Source organism: Lissotriton helveticus, chromosome 2_2 (genome assembly GCF_964261635.1).
Source record: "Lissotriton helveticus chromosome 2_2, aLisHel1.1, whole genome shotgun sequence".
In the NCBI taxonomy this organism is placed as follows: Eukaryota; Metazoa; Chordata; class Amphibia; order Caudata; family Salamandridae; genus Lissotriton; species Lissotriton helveticus.
Genome location: NC_136060.1, coordinates 109,526,409 through 109,546,830, shown reverse-complemented (window position 1 = coordinate 109,546,830; position 20,422 = coordinate 109,526,409). Strand labels below are relative to the sequence as shown.

General features: G+C 46.9%; 1 protein-coding gene across 1 annotated transcript in view; it reads left to right on the top strand.

Moving 5' to 3' along the window:
• Nucleotides 1-20,422, top strand: part of CEP135 (centrosomal protein 135) — a 375,473-nt gene that overhangs the window by 284,406 nt on the left and 70,645 nt on the right. The window contains exons 22-23 of the mRNA XM_078678164.1: nt 260-469; nt 9,393-9,595. Of these exons, the coding sequence (XP_078534290.1) occupies nt 260-469; nt 9,393-9,595 (413 nt within the window). The remainder of the gene's footprint in view (nt 1-259; nt 470-9,392; nt 9,596-20,422) is intronic.

The window sequence follows — 20,422 nt, the reverse complement described above, 5'->3', positions numbered from 1 at the left end:
ATTCAGAAAGTACTGCTAAAACTGTATTTTTAAAAAGTGCGGTTCCAGCAGCTAACTCTGGGCAGTTACCTACATCTTTTTTACCCATGGCCTTCGATAGAGAGTATTGGGATGGTACATTAGAGTAGCGAGACCAGACTGTACAGACTGCAACATGTGATATTGGTGATTTTTTCATGTTTTGTATGTCTTATGACCTGCAAATTAAGTATACTGCACACATCTCTGAAGTTTTGACTGTGCTTTTTCTTTTTTATAGCATATTAATGCTCATCAAGCATATGAATCACAGATCTCAGCAATGGCCAAAACTATGTCAAAATTGGAGGAGGAGCTCAAAAGCGAACAAAGTCACAAGGCTTCAATATTATCAGATCTGACCTCTGTGAGGGAACTTTGTGTCAAACTGGACTCCACCAAAGAACTTTTTTCACGGCAGCTGACTTCTAAAAACATTGAACATGAAAGGGTAAGAAAAGAAGTTATGTTAATCAATACAAAGTATGCAACCACTTTCATCTTTTGTCCTAGCCACCACTACTGCGTTTCTATTTTCAGGTCGCAAACTACAGACTTTCGTCATATTATATCTTGCATTTTGTTTTTGTCACAGTTTTATAGCTCCATATCTCACATAGGTCTCAATTCCTGATCTTAACAGGGTCCAATGTCTCAAAGGTCCTCTTCTGGCAAGATTAGTAGGGGTTGTATTTTTTTATTGACACGTCAGACCCCTGTAAATGGACCGGGCCACCAGATATTAAGAATAACGAGATTACAGCCTTAAGCAAACAATATTGTCTCCATCCACAGCATATAATACTGTGGTTTCAAACCGGTAGGGTGGGCATCGCAGCTACATCCTATTTGCCCAATATTACTTGTTTCACCTCTAGAAAAATAAGCTGAACACTTTCTGCTGTCCCTCCATTTACCCCATTCGATATCTGGCATCATCCCTATAAGATTGCAAGAGTATTTCTGGAGACTTTATTCTTTGTAGCCTTCTTAACATCAGTTAACATCCCAGACCAGTAATTTATGACATGGACCTCTCTGCTAACCCTCTCCTGCATTGCATGTGATCGTTTAGACATATGGTGTCACCTACATCATATATTTAAGCTAGTTTCAACCCCATATGCTGATGTTGTCCTTTTGGGCACATTTCACAACACGTCTCCCCACCGAGCTCCATCAATGTGCTCTCCCAATTCATTCACTCATGCATCCTGGAATGCTCCTCACTAGCATTTCTGATGCTATTTCTAGTTTGTAGATTTTAGACATATAGGGGTTTATTATTATGTTGGGCGGATCGCCACCGCCCGTTATGGCAGTGGTGATCCGCCCGACATTTTCCTCCGTCGCATGCAATTTACCCCCTGCGATATTATGACGGCGGGATGTTCCGAGGCGGACTGGAAGACCGCCCGCCGCTTTTCCGCCCGGTCGACTCATCGACCGGGCGGAATATGGTGGCAGTGTCTACAAGACACCGCCACCCATATTACTATGCATTCGGGAAGCAGCCCAACGCCGCCACTGAAAGGCATGTGGTGTTTGCAGTTGGGGGGCCCGTTGCGGGCCCCCAGGATGTTGGGGTGGTGGGATGGGCACATGGGGCCTGCATTTGCATGCACAAGGTGGTAGGCACCGCGCAGTGCCTGCCACATTGTGCATGCAAATGCACAACATGCATTTTTCACATTGCGGCGCCGCCGCAATGTGAAAAATGTGGGATGCGCCCGCCAGTGTGGTTGGATTTGCGAGACTGCCGCACATATAGCGGACGGTCCCATTTGCCGTTATGATGGCGGGCTGACTTTGTCTGCCCGCCATCGTAATAGACCCCTAGGTGTCTATCCTCCAGCACCACTCCATTAGATTTTCAAAAGTTGTCAGCTCTCTGATCGTCTACTCTTGTATCCTTGGCTACAGTGTCTAGTTTCACCCCTGCATAAAGTGGAATCTTTCATTTCTCCTCCCAAATGAAGCCCCTCTTCTGTTCAAGCTGAGTTATCTGCCCTTTGTCAAACATGTAGCCTACCCTCTATAACTGAAACTTCTTTCTGGAAAAGCCGAGTTGGGAATTTGAATTCCCAAACGGTGTAGTGCTGCATGCCTCCTGGAGTGCAACCTCTAGTTTACTGAGTCACTAGTGATCTTCAGAACTAGTGGAAGCATGGTGCATGTTGTTGGCTCACAGAGAGCTGCAGTGTCAACATAAATAGCCGCGCTCAACTGCTTTGGTTGCGACACCTCAGATATCTCAGTACCTTGCTCCTTTGAATGTTCAGTAAGTCAGAGTCCTCCCGCCCTCCAGCAGCTACACCAGGGTTTTTTTTATAAAAAGACCAGCTGTCAGGTCTCCTGAAAACACTATCCTAATTTCTTGAATGGTGTAGCAGGAGTGATGGAATCCCATGACACCTCCACACTATATGAGACCACCTGATTTGAACCAGGGCTTCTCGATATAGAATGGGGAAAAGGGGCTGGAACAAGAAGAGAGAGGTCTGTCTTGCTTCCATCTCTAGGCAGTTTCCGTGAAGTGCGCTGTCTGGGCGAAGTCTGTTGTCTCAGTTCTGGTCTTGTTCACAGCTGTAATTGGACCTTCGGTAAAACAAAAGCCTTTGATGCACATACAAAAAGGGTCTTACAGGAGTGTTTAAAGACCTCGATGCATTGCTCCCAATAACTCATAGAAACAGAACATTAATGCATCCAGTCTGAGGGGAAACAAATTAGTACTCCATTACATTCACCAAACCCAAACACGAGTCTCCTAATCCTGAAAAAAATATTTTATTTTAAGGACGACAACCCTCACCCATCGTATGGTGGCATGCTTCGTAATACGGTCCCTCCTCACACCCCTTTACCGACAGTTCAGGGTGTGGGCTACAACTCCCACTCGGGGAGGAGCTCTTCATTCTTTTAACCCGTGCGAGCTATCAAGTGTGGGTGGGGCTAGCAGAGTGTGGTGTGATCAAATGTGAAAATTAAAAATACCTATTGGTGAAGTAAAAAATGCTTCTTTTTGAGATCTCTCCAAGGAATATGTTAAAAACCAATGGTGATATGACTTCAACCTAATCATGATACTCAGGTGACCTATTAAGCTTCTGCCCTGATCCCTGCTCTAGGTGATTTAAGCAGAACTTTTAATCTATCCTGTCCCTCAGGCAGTACTTTGTTGTTTAATCTTATTTGACCACCCATACTCCTGGGAGTTTCTGGGAGAACTTCACATATTTGAATGTAAACATACTCTTATCATCCCTGGCCAAATTGTGACTCATGTGACCCCATGGCTTAATGGTGGCCACTCCTAATACAATGATGTCTGTCCTTGAATCATTGTAGGCTTTTTTGGCATTATGGTGTCTAATGCTGGAATTATTGTGGACATCCTTAGCATATTGTGGGCATCATTGCACATTTATGGGCAAAACTTTCATAATGGTGATCACCCCTGGCATAATGATTGGCCATCATCGACATATTGTGGCCATCTATTGCTTAAACATGGTAGTCCTGACAGTATTGTCCCTTCCCCCTGGTATACTGATGGCTATTCTCGAGATATTGTTGGAATGTTTGTTGTAATCATGTGCTGCCTTCCCTCAGTGGTGGTTCTTGCATAATAGAGGGCATGCTTGGTATTCTGGGGGCTATCTCTGTCATGTGATGGTATTGAATGACATATGAGGTAGTGGTACAAGTGAATAATTGATGGATTTTGCAAAGTCGATGTTTGCTGACTAAATGGGCATGTGCTGAAAATCAAAACTTGTATTTTGAGGCAAAACAACCAACCAGGTTTGGGTGGTTTATTTGTTTTTTAATAAAAAATCATTTGTTGGGGGATTTTACCCAAAAAGCATCTCCGATTTGAAAGAGGAAGGATGCATTTCCAAAATACATTTAAAGCTGATAGTACAATGAAGATTCAGTCCATTTCTTGGAGCCATTTTGCTGATGGTATTTTCTTGCTTACAGAGGAGACTTGATGTGATAGTGATTTCGTTTTTCATGTACAAGAAATTACTTCTGGTAATGTAAACTTGACTGACGGACGTGATCGTTATTGTAAAACTAATTATATTTGTTAGTAGTGGTGAAACCTTTTCATTGATCAGCAGTATCATTAAAGAAAAAAGCTAAAATCTGTAGATTCATACTTTTTCAGGTTGCAACCTTAAAATGAGTGAGGCGATTGTTAGTCTGATTCAGAAACCGGGCAGAGATCCAGCAGACTTTGGATTTTACTATCCAATCTCAATAATCAATGCCAATGTAAAGGTCTTAAGCAAAATATCGGCTTTGCGACTGTTAAAAGTTAAGTGATCGGCGCCTTGATTCATGACAATCAGTGTGGGTGTGGCCAGGCTGGATCACATTATATAGCCTATGATATGCTGCACATATTATTCATAGTATTGAAAACACAAGGGAACTGGGTACTGGCAGTGATGGGTCTAGAGAGGGTCTTTGATTCAGTAGGGTGGGAGGAATATGTTTGGTTGGTTCTGGACCACTTGGGGTGTAGTCCTTTGTACTGCAAGCTTGTAACGCTATTTACAGTGCGATTAAATTCCAGGAAAGAGATCTCTGACTGCTTGGCATTGCTGCGGGTGTTGGAGGCAGAACCACTTGCATGTCGATTGAGATTCTGGCCCTCCCCTTGGGGTAGCACATAGGGCAATACCACGCCTGTTGTCTCCATGTACACAGATGATACGTTGCTTTATCTAAGAGATCCAATAACCTCTGTACAAATCCTCTTAACAGAGCTGGAAATCTATGGGCAGGAATTGCAGCTGTGCGCTACCTTGGTAAGTTTAGTTTGTTTCCTTTGGCGGACCCTGCATCGGTGGGCACAACGGAATACTCGGACACAGAATTATGATGGGATACTGATAATTTTTGGTATCTGGGAATGATGGTCTCCCAGAACGTATTTGCACAATACAGCCTTGAAATGGGTAGGGTTGTTAAAGGATTAAAAAAAGTTATTTGAATTCTGGAATACGCTTTCTTTGTGAATGAACGGCAGAGCATCTTTCTTAAAGATGGTCTTTCACCTGTACTGTGTCAATGTATTGCATGGGTGCATGGTTCTTTTACTGCAATATTCGTATACTTTGTTAACCATATTGCATACTGGGATTGTAACACGGCTTGCAAACTTCCTAAAACGTTTCCTGCAATGCTAGATACCGGTTAGTCCAATTCTGTCTTTTTTCACAGGACGTATTTAACACCCCTAAACCTTCCAAAATGTAAGAGGGACACATCCTTGGAAAAGCAGGCAGTAGTCCACTGGACCACTCCCTACTCTTTAAAAAAAAGTTTTTGTCAATATTCACAAAGGGAAAGGGGTCCCTTGGGAATACCTTCCTGTTTGCGAATGGCTTACCACCTCCTTTGAGGAGGTGGTAAAAGATTAATGTTTTGTGAGTGGAATTTGGGCACAAAATTTGGTATGTGGAAGAGGCACCCTAAAAATGGCCCTTCCAAATACCAAATCAGTATTTAGCAGCAATCCTGAATTACAATTGAACTGGATGTTCATTGCCTGTCATACTGTGTACGGAGTATTTAATCTCACAACACCTCCTTGAGTAAACCTTGGATGGCTTGACCTCATAAACCTTGAGGGAGTCAAGATCGAAAGTGAAATTCTTGAGCAATCAGGGTAGGTACAACATTAATGCACTCCCAAGAAATCAGATAAAGTGGGAGCCCAGTAACCACTGACTGCACTGGGACCTCAAAGTAACGTCTTACAGGCAGGATTCAAACGCCAATACGTTATAACATCCTTATTTATTACTCATATTCCTTCTAATCCTATAGCTCCATATACCCAACCAATGTTCTTTAAAGCTTAATTTGTTAAGCAATATTCCTCCAAGGCTGACACCTGTTTTGGTTCTGTCTTTTTTTAAGAATCCAAAACAGGGATGTGACACTCTTTCCTGTGATAACAATATCCAACATCACATTCTAGAATGTTTGTCGTCTTTCCTTTTTGATTAAGTAAATTTTTTCAAAAGAAAAAAACACAAAAGGCATACAACTGGTAAAGCTGTAAGCGATGCTGCTGATGGGATATGAAGCATCACACTGAGCACCTCATTTAAAAAGCTGATATGATGCTAAAAATGGGTGTTGAGTAGGTTAACTCACTTGTATGGCTCCCCAGATTTGAATATAGCCTTAGAGCCCGCTGTAGAAGTTTCTACCAGCCATTAAAAAGGCCCAGTCTGGCTCGGGCCTTTAACAATGGAGCGAGCCTTTATTGGCAGGTAGAGTCTGCTATGGAGGGCTCTAAGGCTATTAGAACATTCCGTCCCTAGAGGGCAGAATGCTCTAATTAGTAAAAAAACAAACTCCTCTAGGAGCCCGAGGCATTTTAAATCTCCTCAGGCTCCGAGAGGCCTTTGTTCACAGCAAGAGCTGTGAACAAAGTCAAACACTGGAATGTTGGAGCTATGGGCTTCTACCAACCATTAGAAGCCTGGAGAACTCCGTTGTTTTCAATGGAGCTCCCAACATTCCAATGTTCTAATGTGTGATATATTACCGCAGCACACAGCACTTCATGCAGTTATTCAAGCAATAGTTACACCCAGCTAAATGTTGGTGGTAAAAACAAGTATATGGTGGCAATAAACATCAGTAACTGAATTACCTTTTCTGGTTAATACCACCAAGTTTAGAAGATATTTCAAATGAGGGACTTTGTTTTGTCTTGCTCTACGTTTGGTCCGTAAGGGTACCATGGCTGGAGCTACCAAAGATGGAATCAAATTTGCAAATTACTCCTCTAAAAACCCTTAATAAAGGTGCCAATAAATATTGTGGTACAAAAATACACTTATGTGGCAAGCTGCAACGTAGAATTCAGGGAGCGACTAGATCTTCTATAATGAATCTTGTAAAGCTTGTTGCCAGAAGAGGTCCCCACATGCCATGTTAAGTAAGTCTCACGGTATACATGGAATTGCTGAAATTGAGTAGTCTTAGAACTGGAAACGAGCTAATGAGGCATTGTGCAGACCTCAAATCCCAATGTAATTTGGTGGAGCCCTTAGATAAACATCAGTGTACAATGAAGCCGAGACAGAAGAATTTACTCACTAAGGGGTCGATTAGGATCGCGGACGAACTTGAGTCCATCCGCGACCCCAGAGGAGGAGGGAACGTCCGCATGGGCTGCGGCGTTCCCTCCGTGCAGATTAGGATGTGACCGCCAGGGTGGTGGTCACATCCTCTATCTTTAACATTGCGGCGGGTGCAGCTTGAAGCTGCACCCGCCACAATGTTAAAGATGCATGCATTGCATTTGCGTGCACAAAGCGGCAGGCACCACGCGGTGCCTGCTGCTTTGTGCACGCAAATGCAGGGGGGTACCATAGGTACCCCCCATGTGCACCCCCCACACCCCTTCACCAAGGGGGCCCGCAACGGGCCCCCGAAGTGAATTTCCGTATGCTTTTCCACGGCGGAAAAGCCGCCGTGGAAAAGCATATGATTTCCTCCATCCTAATATGGCTGGCGGTGTCTGATAGACACCGCCAGCCATGTCAGAGCTTTTCCGCCGCGGTCGGAAGGCGACTGCGGCGGAAAAGCTGCGGACGGATTTCAAGGCCCACCGCCATCCTAATATGGCGGTGAGTCTTTTGAGGCCCCGCAGCGGTTTTCCCGCATCCTCCGGGCTGGCGGTGGCTTCGGCCGGCCCGGAGGATGCGGGAAAACCGCTATCATAATCGGCCCCTTAGTCGGGCAAGTCACTTGCTACATTTTGTCATCACAAATGTCGATTGGAACCTTGGTAAACAATCTTCCTCCCTCGTAATTGCCCTCTGCCATGGCTTAGAGGGAATGAGAATATTCTATCTAATGTCTGTTTGGAAAAAAAATAGAAGTGTTTGGGGATCCTTCTTAGGTAAGCCAGAAAAACGAACTGACTTGGCACTTCATTTTGGGTAGGCTAACAGCTTTAAAATTGCTTAAATTGTGTATTCAGCCTATTTAGAGGCTACGTTTTCCCCTTACTTTTGGGGTTTTAAATAAGGCCTCATAAAGTGGTGTTTGCAGCTAACGATACTTTAGTGTTAGTTTAGCTAATTGGAAACGTTGCCTCTGGAAAAGTTTTTTTGTTTGTGTAAAAATGCTTAAAGAAGATGGATCCTACAAATATGCTGAGATAAACTGATGTTTTTGGATTCAGCAAGAATACCCATGACGGACAACTGATTACCAGTAAATACATTTTCCTTTCTATCCATTTGGCTATGAGGAGCTTGTGTAATCTAACCCCCACATGCATCAAACTAAGAAGCGGTCGCAAACGCAAATTGCGATTGCATTTAAGGAATCGCAAATTGCGATGCCTTGAATGCAATGCAAGATACCATTTAAAATAGCGATTTCGCTATTAGGGGCCACTAATTAACGAAAAATTATACCTAGTGGTAATTAGCAGAACTTTGAAAAATGCACTAAAGTGCATTTTTCAAAGTTCCAGGTTACACACACACTTGCCCTTTGGGCATGTGTGTGCATAACATGGTGTCCATTTGGCAACCAGGCACCCTTGAAATTGCATGCGCAATTTGTGAATACCTATCGGGTACTCGCAAATTGTGCATGCAATTCCCATACATTCCTATGGGCCTTTAGGCCCATAGGAATGAATGGGAAGGCATTCCTTAATTGCGACTCACAATTTGCAAGTCGCAATTAAGGAATGTTTGGCTATTACAATTTTTTTTAGACATTCCTACATGCATAGACTTTTGCGATTCCTTAATTGCGATTCCTTAATAATCTCAATTAAGGAATTGCAAAAGCCTACCTTGATGCATGTGTCCCTTTGCTCTTACCTTTTTTAAACATGCAATGGCATGCTTTCCAGCTCCTCCACATTATTTCTATGTGATCACATGAGTTGGTTACTGAAGGGTCTCAAAGCTAATACTGGTAAAAAAACTTTTTCTGAGGCACAGGCATGCACCTGGGATTTTACTGATGTGATTTAGTGTTTTCTATCCTGGTTTTCTCCCTTTCCCTTCTAATCAGCTACTGCATTGCTAACAGTTATTTTCAGTCTATAGCCTTTTAATGGACCCTTGTCACTGGAACCATATGTAGTACAAGATCTCAGCCGTATTGACGAATTTATTTAAATTTTTCTCATTCTGCTCTGGTATGTACTAAACGAGTTCTCAGTCAGCTGCACAAACTAGTCTCTGGATCAGTTCAACTGATAATCAATCCCTGTTCACGTTTCATCATACTCTCCCCAAACTCCTATACCCTGTGTTCCCTGATGTTGTTTGCTTAAGGTTCTGACTACGCAATTCTGTCTTGTTAAGGTTTTGAACGAACTAGAAGATGTACGGTCTGAAGCAGATCTCTTGAAGAAGCAACTGTCCAGTGAACGACTGACCATTAAAAATCTGGAAACTTTGCTAGCTACTAACCGAGAGAGAGAGTTTCAGAGTCATTTGAGCTCCCATGAAAAAGATTCAGAAATCCAGCTTATGAAGGATAAACTCACTCTATGCGAAAGCAAACTGTAAGTTCACAAAACTTGACACCAGTCACCTGTTTGAGTCTTTTAACTGGAGATTTTATAAGGGTTTTTTTTTGTTATAAAGTTTACATTTAAAGGCTGAGCAATAGATGTTAATGGTACTAGAGTAAATAATATTTCCGGATTGTCCCAAAAAAAAAACCACAGAATCTAGGTGCTTAAAATCTATTTACAAGTTTTCTGTAGCAAATTCTGTATCACAATTGCATAACAGCCAATGCATACTATCAATTGTTACCTATCAACAGAGGAGATGTCTACTTACTCACGTTATAATCCGTTAATTTCAAATATTCATGAACAGTAACTCATCAATATTATGTTTTCTTGAGAAGTGCATCCTTTTTGTTAATCACCATGATCCCATCGACATGGGTATTTGTATTTTACCTTGAGTCAACAGAAGACGAGCTCTCCATGCTCCCTGTTCATATATTGTATATCTTCCCACACTGGTTTTAATCAGCACATCATCAAACTGTTTCTCTTCCTCATATCCACTACGCAATTATTGTTGATATCAGAGTCTTGTCTATGGAATACTAATCAGACAGCCTTTATCTATATAGCTGGAGTTTTCTGAACTTTTCTTTCCATTATATTATTTTTGGGTTCTGCCCATGTGTGCATGATTATTTTTATATTCTGCCACCGTGTGGCACAGAATTGATAAAACTCCCCAAACTTTCCTGCCTGCTCACAGTTTAGCTACACAAAGTATATATTTTGACATTCTTTAGCATTAAAGTGGGGAAGGGATTACTATCCTACCAGACAAACCAGCCTCAATCTACCTGATTAAATCACCAAACCATCAGGAAATCTGGCATTGGAACTGGAAGCAGATTGGAGCAGGGATTCCACCTAATGAGGTGGCAGTAGTGATCCTTGTGTCCTTTATCCAAGAAGATGGCTGTCCCAGTAGTATCAACACACATACCTTTCTCATTCATTGTCCTGGCTTTCACAACTCCATCACTGCACACTGGATCAACTCAAAATGGTAATCAAAGCTTTACACCAAATTAGCTTCTTTGAGGCTGCCAGCATGAGCAGAAACGCATACTGCATAGTTAAAGGAATCATCACTTTCAAAACTATAGGGTAGACGGCATTGAATCCGGTGTAATAGTCCAGGCAATAATTTAGGGGACTCGACTGGAAACATCAAAAGCTTCTGTAGAGTGTTGAGATTGTGGCCCTTAACATAACACATTTATATAAACATAGTCATTGCATAAACCTCAGAATATCAGAAATTCAGGAGGAAGTCAAAGGACCCTTTAGGTGTGAAAGGTTTCTGATGCTCATTTAAGGTAAAGGTTTTACTTTAGTAACTGGGAATTTGGGAAGAGATTATTTGGTTTACTCTTTTCTAGCTACATTTCCCTTGAAAATCTCTCTCTAGACAGCTGGGAATAGGGCATAAACTTATTGCATCTATTCCATATCAAGAAGCAGTATCTTGATGGTAATGTCTTTCCCTTGCTGAACAGACCCCGAGTGTGTGGATTAGACCTTATTGCGCGAATGACCAATGTCATAGATCTGAAAGAGACACGTTAGTGATCAATTCCTTACCTTAGAATATCCCCAGGCATCAGACTGGATCCGGAAAGTTTTGCTAGCAGTACCCCTGCGCGTCAGTAGGTGGCGTCCTGCCGCTCCGCGTCCATCGCTGGTATCGTAAGTGCTGAGATGACGTCACGGAGACTACTTAGGCGTCACCCCTGCGCGCTGACGTCAGTTCTTTCTTTTTCTGCGCCAGCAAGCGCAGATCCGGATAGAGCACGTACCATTAGTCACTTTTTGACTACACTTTTGAGACTTTTGTCTCCCTTTTTTTCTCCTGGTGCACTTAGGGATGCCTGGCTTTAAGTCCTGTGGGGCCTGCTGTCGCAATATGTCGGTGGCGGACCCCCATGATGTTTGCCTCAACTGCCTGGAGACCGACCACGACTCCCGGGCCTGTCGGGACTGTCGGGCTATGGACTTAAGGGAGCGGCGCAGGAAGCTGCTGGAGGCCCGGCACTCGCTCCGAGTCCAGGGACCGTTCCCGGGACCGCTCGCGGGGCCGCAGTCGTCGCTCCTCGGGCTTCAAGTCTTCGCCCTTGAATTCTGGTAAGCGAAAACAGAAAAAGAAGACGAAGAAGCGTGTTCACTCTCCAACGTCCCCCCGTCTGTCCTCGGATGCGAACGAGGGGGACAGGGGTTCTGTCCCTGCGGCTCCCTTGGAGCCTGGGAGTCCCGCGGTCTACCCACTTTTTCCAGTCCGTCGGCGACTTCCGAACAGGTGCAAGAGTTTCTTGCCACCATGGACCGCCTTTTTAGGCCTCGGGCTCCCGCCGATGCGCCTTCGGGCCCCGCGGTCCTTGTCCAGATCCTGTTGGCCCGCAAGCGCCGCCGGCGGATCTAGCTTCGGCGCCACAGGATCCTATGCCGTTGGCTCCGGCCCCGGCGCTGCGGGGTCCGGCACTTCCGGCTCCTGCCCCAGCGTCGCCCGAAGGCGCCGCAGTGGGTGCCGTTCGTTCCGCCCTTGCCCCGGTTCCGGGACCATTTAATTCCTACCTGGAATCCACATTGGGAGGAGGCACCGGCCCTGCCCCGGCCAGCGCTGTTCACAGCGCTGTTTCCGACGCCGTTCGTCCCTACTCTGGCTCCGCCTCCAGCTCCTCCGACCACGGAGGTGGGGGATGATTGGGAGGGGTCCGAGGACCCTCTTGCCCGTCAGTGTGACTTTGAGCAGGACTGGGTGGACGATCTGGAGGACGCAGGCGACCTAGATGTATCTTCTGACCCGGGGTTTGCCTCTCCTCCGCCCACGATGGAGGAGGGCACTTCCTACACGATGGTGCTCCGTCAACTGCTGAGGTCCTCAACCTAGACCTTCCTACGGTGGTCCTCAAGACAAAGCTCCTCACTGAGGTGCTCCAAACGGCGTCTACCTCGTCGGCGCCGCTGCTTCCCTTCAATGACGCCCTCACTGACGTCCTGTTGGGTCCTTGGTCGCGGGCGGCCACAGGGACCCCTGTGGATAAGAATGTCGCCAGGCGTCACCGCCCGGCGCCTGGTGACCCTGCCTTCCTCACCACCCATCCGACTCCTGAGAGTTGGGATATCCAAGCCTCGACGTCGCAGAGTGCTTTTCCCACGGCTCCGCCGGATAAGGACTAAGAAGCTGGAACAGTTCGGTAAGAGGTTGTTCTCCTCGGCCAGCTTGGGGCTGCGGTCGGTGAACACTGCCTGCTTATTAGGCCGCTATTCCCATGCGGTGTGGGATACCGTGGCTCAGGTATTGCCTTATTGTCCTGAAGAAGTTCAGGCTGTTCTCTCCCAAGCGGTTGCTGAGGGTAAGGAGGCGGCTAAGTTCGCCATTCGTTGTGGTTTGGACACCGCTGACTCCTTGGGCAGGGCAATTTCTACGACTGTGGCGCTGCGTTGACACGCCTGGTTGCGTTCTACTGGGTTCTCGCCCGATGTCCAGAGTTCGCTCATGGACCTGCCCTTTGATGGCACTCGCCTGTTTGGCGATAAGGCTGACAGTGCCCTGGAGCGTTTTATGGACTCAAGGGCTACAGCCAAGTCCTTGGGCCTTTCTACCAAGAGCCCGGCCACTCCCGGTTTTCGTTCCTTTCGTGGCCAGGGCAGGGGCGCCCAGGCACGTTCCTTCAGCAAGCCTGTGCAGAACCAGCCTCAGCGCGGCCGCGGCTTCCACGGTGGCGGGTCTGGGAATCAGCGTGGGGGTTAGTCCACCTCCGCCCCGCTGCTTCCACCTCCAAACCTTCCTAATCCAAGCTTTGTGAAGCACCCCACGCTGGTATGTGGCAGAGTCTACCACCACCTCCCCCACTGACGCGATATTACATCAGACAAGTGGGTGTTGCAGATCATCCAAGGGGGTTGCTCCTTTCCCTTTCAGTCCTTCCCTTCAGACATGCCACCTCGGTGCCATCGCATGTCGGGGGATCACTTGGTGCTTCACCAGCAGTAAGTCATGGCCCTCTTGGCCAAGGGGGCCATCGAGTGCTTTCCCGGGCCGGAAGTAGGGAGTGATTGTTATTCCAACTACTTTCTGGTCCCCAAGAAGGACAAGGGGCTCTGCGCCCCATTTTGGACCTCCAGAACGTCAATCGCTTCCTCCGGAAGGAAAAATTCTAAATGCTGACTCTGGCTCAGGTCCTGGCTGCCCTCGACCCCGGAGACTGGATGGTAGCATTGGAGTTGCAGGACGCATATTTTCACATTCCCGTCCTGCCGGCCCACCGGCGTTACCTGCGGTTCACGGTAGGCCAAGAGCATTTTCAGTTTGCCGTTCCCCTTCGGCCTTACCAGCGCCCCTCGGGTGTTCATGAAAGTGATGGCGGTGGTCGCAGCTCATCTGCGCAGGTCAGGGGTTTCAGTCTTCCTCTAAGTCGACGACTGGTTGTTGAAGGCGGGCTCACCCCAGGCAGTCGTCACCCACCTTTAGACTACGGCCAACCTCCTGCATTTGCTGGGGTTCTCCATCAATGTGCCGAAGTCTCACACTAGTCCCTCTCAGAAACTCCCCTTCATCGGAGCAGTTCTGGATTCGACACAGTTTCGGGTTTATCCTCCCGAGCAGCCAGTCCGGGATATTCAGGCTATGATTCCGATCTTTCAGCCTCTATCTCGGGTTTCAGTCAGGATGACCCTCCAGCTCCTGGGCCTGATGGTCTCCTGCATCCTGCTAGTGCAACATGCCAGATGGCACATGCGGGCTCTGCAGTGGAACCTGAAGTTCCAGTGGGCACAGCATCAGGGCAACCTGTCTGATCATGTCTAGACCTCGGAGGGCACTGCACGACAATTGCGGTGGTGGCTCACGAATCGCGATTGGGTCAATGGCAGATCCCTCTCCCTTCCCCAACCGGAGCACATAGTGGTGATGGATGCGTCCCTTCTGGGATGGGGTGGCCACTTGGGAGAGGCGGAGATCAGAGGCCTCTGGTCTCCGGCAGAGTTCCGGCTCCATATCAACCTTTTGGAGCTTTAAGCAAACCGACTTGCACTGAAAGCATTCCTTCCCTCTTTCCGGGGAAGTGTGGTGCAGGTGTTCACGGACAGCAACACTGCCATGTGGGATTGCAACAAACAGGGTGGGGTGGGGTCCTGGACCCTATGTCAGAAGGCTCTGCGCCTCTGGACATGGCTGGAACATCAAGGCATTTCCTTGGTGGTTCAACACCTGGCAGGTTCTCTGAACGCCAGAGCGGACAAACTCAGCCGTCGGTGCTTGATGGATCACGAATGGCGTCTGAACTCGGACATGGTGCAAGGTCTCTTTCAGCAGTGGGGAGAGCCTTGGTTAGATCTATTTGCCACCGAAGAGAACGCGCAATGTCATCAGTTCAGCGCGTTGGAATTTCCAAGGCGGCACTCGCTCTGAATCGCTTTTCGTTGCGAGTGGAGTTGCGGTCTGTTGTACGCCTTCCGCCTATACCACTACTGCCCAGAGTGCTGAAGTAGATCAGGCGCGATCGGGCCCAAGTCATCCTTGTGGCTCTGGATTGGGCACGAAGATACCGGTATCCTGAGCTACTCTGCATGGCGATCGATTCCCCGATCCGACTGCCTCTTCGGGAGGATCTTCTGTTGCAGAAGCAGGGGACCCGAACCTGTCCAGCGTCCACCTCCATGCGTGGAGATTGAGCGGCGACAGTTGACAGCTTTCGATCTTCCTCCCGAAGTATGTGATGTCATTCTGACAGCCAGGCGTCCCTCCACAAAAACGGTATACGCCTGCAGGAGGAACAAGTTTGTGGCATGGTGCACAGCGAAGGCTGTGGATCCCCTTTCTGCCCCTCTTTCCGAGGTTTTTTTGTTCCTTCTTTCTTTGGCCCAGCAGGGCTCTGCTCTGGGCACTATCAAAGGTTATCTTTCGGTTGTTTCAGCCTTTCTACGGCTTCCTGATCAGCCTTCTCTTTTTAAGTCCCCGGTTGTTAACCGTTTTCTGAATGGCGTTAGGCACACATTCCGTGCCGTTCACCATGCTTCAATGGGACTTGAACCTTGTTTTGATGTTTCTTTTTTTTTTTGTCCTCGTATATACCACCAGAATATATGTGCTCCAGGTGGGCCCCACTGTTGCCTCTTACACTGTTGTTTTGCTTCGAGTCCGCCCTGGAAACAGTATCATGGCAGACAGGGGTCCCCAGAGGTAGGCTGCTTTCCTTATCCTACTCCTCCGGGCCTATTGTAGGCGCCCTAGGCCTGAAAGAGGACAGGACCGACACAACCTCTGGCATAATCACAGGACCGCTCACCTATTTATCCAGACCATCAGTTTAGACCAGACATTCACAGAGTTTGCACTAGTGCCAGCCAAATCCATTTTACATACTTCCATTATATATTTCAAACATGCTGCAAATCTCGGAGGAGACACCGACTTCCACTCCATACAAATTTGTCTCCTTGCAATAGCCATTATGTAAAAAATAAACTGAGTATCCATACTATTAATATTGTAGTCTTTCAGCAGACCAAAAAAAATAAGTTGGCGAGAACAAATAAGGGTTATTGAAAGTACATCACCCACAAAGTCCAAAACCGCTTTCCAATATTCTTGAATAAGTGGGCATTCTGAAAAAATATGAATATCATCAGCAGCATTATAGTTACAACGTGGACAGTAATAGTTGTTTCGTGTGATCTTATGCAGCTTGGCCGGTGTCCAATAAACTCTATAAGCCGTAAACAAGTGGTTACGTCTTAAATTGGCTGGTTTAATTAACCTCTGAGAAAGAAAGTTTTGATGTTTCTGATGGGTGCTCCCTTCGACCCCCTTCATAACTGTCCTTTGCATCTTCTCACCTTAAAGACTGCTTTCCTGGTTGCTATCACCTCTGCCAGAAGAGTGAGTGAGCTCCAGGCTCTTTCTCCTAAACCTCCTTCACTTTCTGTTCATTCGGAAAAGGTGGTTCTGAGGACCCATCCTTCTTTCTTGCCAAAGATTGTCACGCCCTTCCATATCGGGCAGACCATCACTTTGCCCACCTTCTTTCCGCCTCCACATCCTTCCAAAGAGGAAGAGAGTCTCCACCGCCTGGACCTAAAACGTGCGCTCTCCTTCTACCCGACCTGCACTCAACAGTTCCGGGTGGATGACCAGCTCTTTGTTGGCTACGTGGGCGCCAAAAATGGTAGGGCCGTGCACAAACGCACCATCTTTCTGTGGGTTGTTCACTGCATCAAGGCCTGTTACGTGCCCGTTCGACCAGGGCAACTGCAGCTACTACTGCCTTGGGACGCAGTGTTCCCTGGGCCTCGCTGCACACGTTTACCAAGCATTACTGCCTTGACAGTCAGGTCCAGAGTGACGGTTTCTTTGGCCGTTCTGTTGTCCGTGACTTCCTGGTGTAATTTTGTTCGCAGACCCACCACCGGGGTTGGTATTGCTGGGGTATCTATTCTAAGGTAAAGAATCTATCACTAACGTGTCTCTTTCAGATGCACAAGTTACTACTTGTGTAACGATATATGTGTAAGAGACATTAGTTAGTGATAGATTCCTTACCGCCCCACCCATCCTCCCCGTTCTGCAAACTGATTACTAGGGTTAAGGACATCCCTTTCAGGGCCCTAGTTTCATGGCACCAGTAGCCGATTTCTTGCATGGCTCTGCGTTCCTGGCGCAGAAAGTCGTGCACAGAACTGATGTCAGCACGCAGGGGTGGCGCCTATGTAGTCTCCGTGACGTCATCTCGGCGCTTACGTTGCCAGCGACGGACGCGGAGCCGCAGGACGCCACCTACTGACGCGCAGGGGTACTACTAGCAAAACTTTCTGGATCCAGTCTGACGCCTGGGGATATTCTAAGGTAAGGAATATATCACTAACTAATGTCTCTTACAGATATATTGTTACACAAGTTCTAACTTGTGCAACAGGTATCCACGTCCTTTGCACCTGAACTCTGGCAGACAACAGGTATGGTTTTCCAAATATACACACAAAGGACCAAATTGCTATGATACACACTCTTCAGAAAGAAAGTTTAAAAAGAGAAATCAGTAATTGAAGATAACAAAGCAGTTCTTCCAGCAACATAGACTTTGTAGTGACAACATTTTTATGGGACTTGGAAGTGAACCTCTTACGGTCAGAAAAGGTAAATTACAAAGCAGGGAGTTGGTGTACTGATACAGGGAATTCATAACCAGAAAAGAGCAGGTGCAAACAAGGTAGGGCATAGGACAAGACAAGTAAACCCAATTGCCTTAGTTTGCAGAGAGAAAGGAAACAATTATTAAGCAAATGTGCCAGGTTACTACAAGGGTTATACACAGGTAAGACTCAGACCTTCCACTGCAATACAGTAACTCAACGTCTCTGTGCGCATTACTACTGCAGATAGTCACTGCATACCTAATAGAAAGGGGACAGCAGAAATGATTCTGTTTCAGATGTCTCTTGTCAATGCCAGTACCAATTTTACCACGGCATACGATGTCTGACCCTGAATTATTTAAGAACGATCCATGACCTGTGTCACACTACAAAATTACTAAAACGCAATCACAGTTCAGCCTGATTCTAATTCTATGCCCCCACTAGAACAGGAATCCTATCAGATGCCGTTATGTTTCTGGCTCCGATTCTGATCGAAGCTTGCCACCAACGAGTGATGATGTTGGAGATGATTTACCCCTTCATTATGATGATTACAATTTTTACATGAACTTACAAAAGGCCAGTGGGATTGATACTTCCCCATATGCAACACAACTCTCCATTTGGGCCTTCAGCGGAAGAGAGTGCTTTATTTGCAGTGGTAGTTCAATGAGCAGCTGACCTACAACTATCCTTACTGAGGTTAAGACAAATATATTTACAAAAATCCATATTTTAGCCCTTGCTTCAGTTCAGTGAAGTCCTCACTGACACCTTACTAAGCACCTGGTCAAAGCCCTGTTCTGCCCAGCAGTGTTCAATCAGCAAGGTCAACCCCAATTCATTCCCTACGACTTGTTCAGATGGGGAGTCTAAAAGGCTTGAGGTGTTTGGAATTTTTTTTTCTCTTCAGCTAGCCTAGCACTGAGGTTTGTCAATACAGATTGTTTATTGGACCAATATACGCATGGCCTCTGACACAGGGCCAGAAAATATCTGGAAGACTACAGGACCTCACTGGCCCAAACTATTCAGAATGGTCAGCATGGAGCCAATTATGTTATTTGTGCCTGCCTAGATACTACTGATTGTCTGAAGAGGGCAGTTGGCACTGGTATGGTACTCCACCACAATGGAGGCACTTCCCAGGATTCTCTTGAGACGTACAGACCTCTCTCAGGGATATGCCCTACAGTGGCTAACCCATGTTTGGCAAAAAAGCTGATCCTTCCTTGGAAGGTTTCACAGAGAGCAGGAATCACAGCACTCTCTCTGTGAATTTTAACACCTGCCCAACAGCTTCCTCACCAGTTTCTGAAATTACGAGACTTCTTTAGGGGACTGGCGTATAGGCAATGTCATTCTTCCCAGTCCCCGCTGCTGTCATCCCAGTCCTTTCAAGGCCAGCTATGTGGACCTGGTAGGCAATGTGCTGGTCATCAAGCGTACCAGTCCTACTGTCCCTTTTCACTGTGACAACAGTCACTAAAAACCTCTTTAGCTTGCAATTAGTGGTGCACAGCCATCCTGTAGGTGGCAGATTCCAGTCAACGGTGGCCTTGATTCGTTCTGCATAGGACCCAAATCAGTGGATGGTGTCCTTGGACCTGCAAGATGAGTATATTCATATACCCGTCCTGCAATCCCACAGACGTTACCTGCAGTGGACGCTTCCCATCTTCGTAGGTTGGAGATACCAGTTTTCCCCTCCTCGACAACCGGCTGTTGAAGGTAGGCTCCCCACAGTCATTGTTTCCAGATGACAGCGAACCACTTGACTCCTTCAAAATGCATCCTGTGATTGGAGCTGTCCTGGATACAATGCAATTCAGGGCCTTTCCTCCATTGCCATTCCGGCTATGATGTTTCAGCCTCAATCTTGGATTTAGGTGAGAGCCGCATTCCAGCTTTTTGCAGCCTCCATTTCGATTGCACCAGGGCTTTGCAATGTAATGTGAAGTTCCGTTGGGCCCAACATCAAGGAAACCTCCGGATGCCAATTAGATATTGAAGGAAATTGCATACAATCTGCAGTGGTGGATATTTGACCGCTATTGGACTGGCGACAAGCACCTCTCCCTTCTCCACTCTGAGCTGCCGGTGCTGACATGCATCACTGCTGGATTGGGGAGATAATCTAGGGGAGGTGGAGTTCACAAGACTCGGGTCTCTGGCAGAAACCTGGATGCATATCAGTCTGGTGGACTTGCGGGGCATTCATCTGGTGTTGAAGTCCTTCCTGCTGTTTATCAAAGGGAGGCTGGTGCGGGTTCTCAAATACAGCACCACTTCCATGTGGTAATGCAACGTGCAGGGTGCAATGGGGTCCTGTGCCAAGAGGCCCTGCGCTTCTTGAGTTGTCTGAGGCATCTGCACATTTTCCTGTTTGTGAGCCTTGAATGGCAGAGCAGATGAGGTCAGCCGGCAGCATCTGCTGAGCCACGAGAGCTGTCTACAGTGGGAGGTGGCGCAGGGCATCTCCTAACATTGAGAACCCTGGCTAGATTTTTTTGAAACTGCAGAGAATGCAGTATCAAATGTTTTGCACACTGGAGTTCACGTTCCTGATAGGGCCAGGAGAGTGTGGTACCCAGAACCTTTGGGCATTAGCACCTGCCCACCACCTCACGTCAGGAGGATCTTCTGTCGCAACACCAGGGTAGAGTCTTCTGTCGC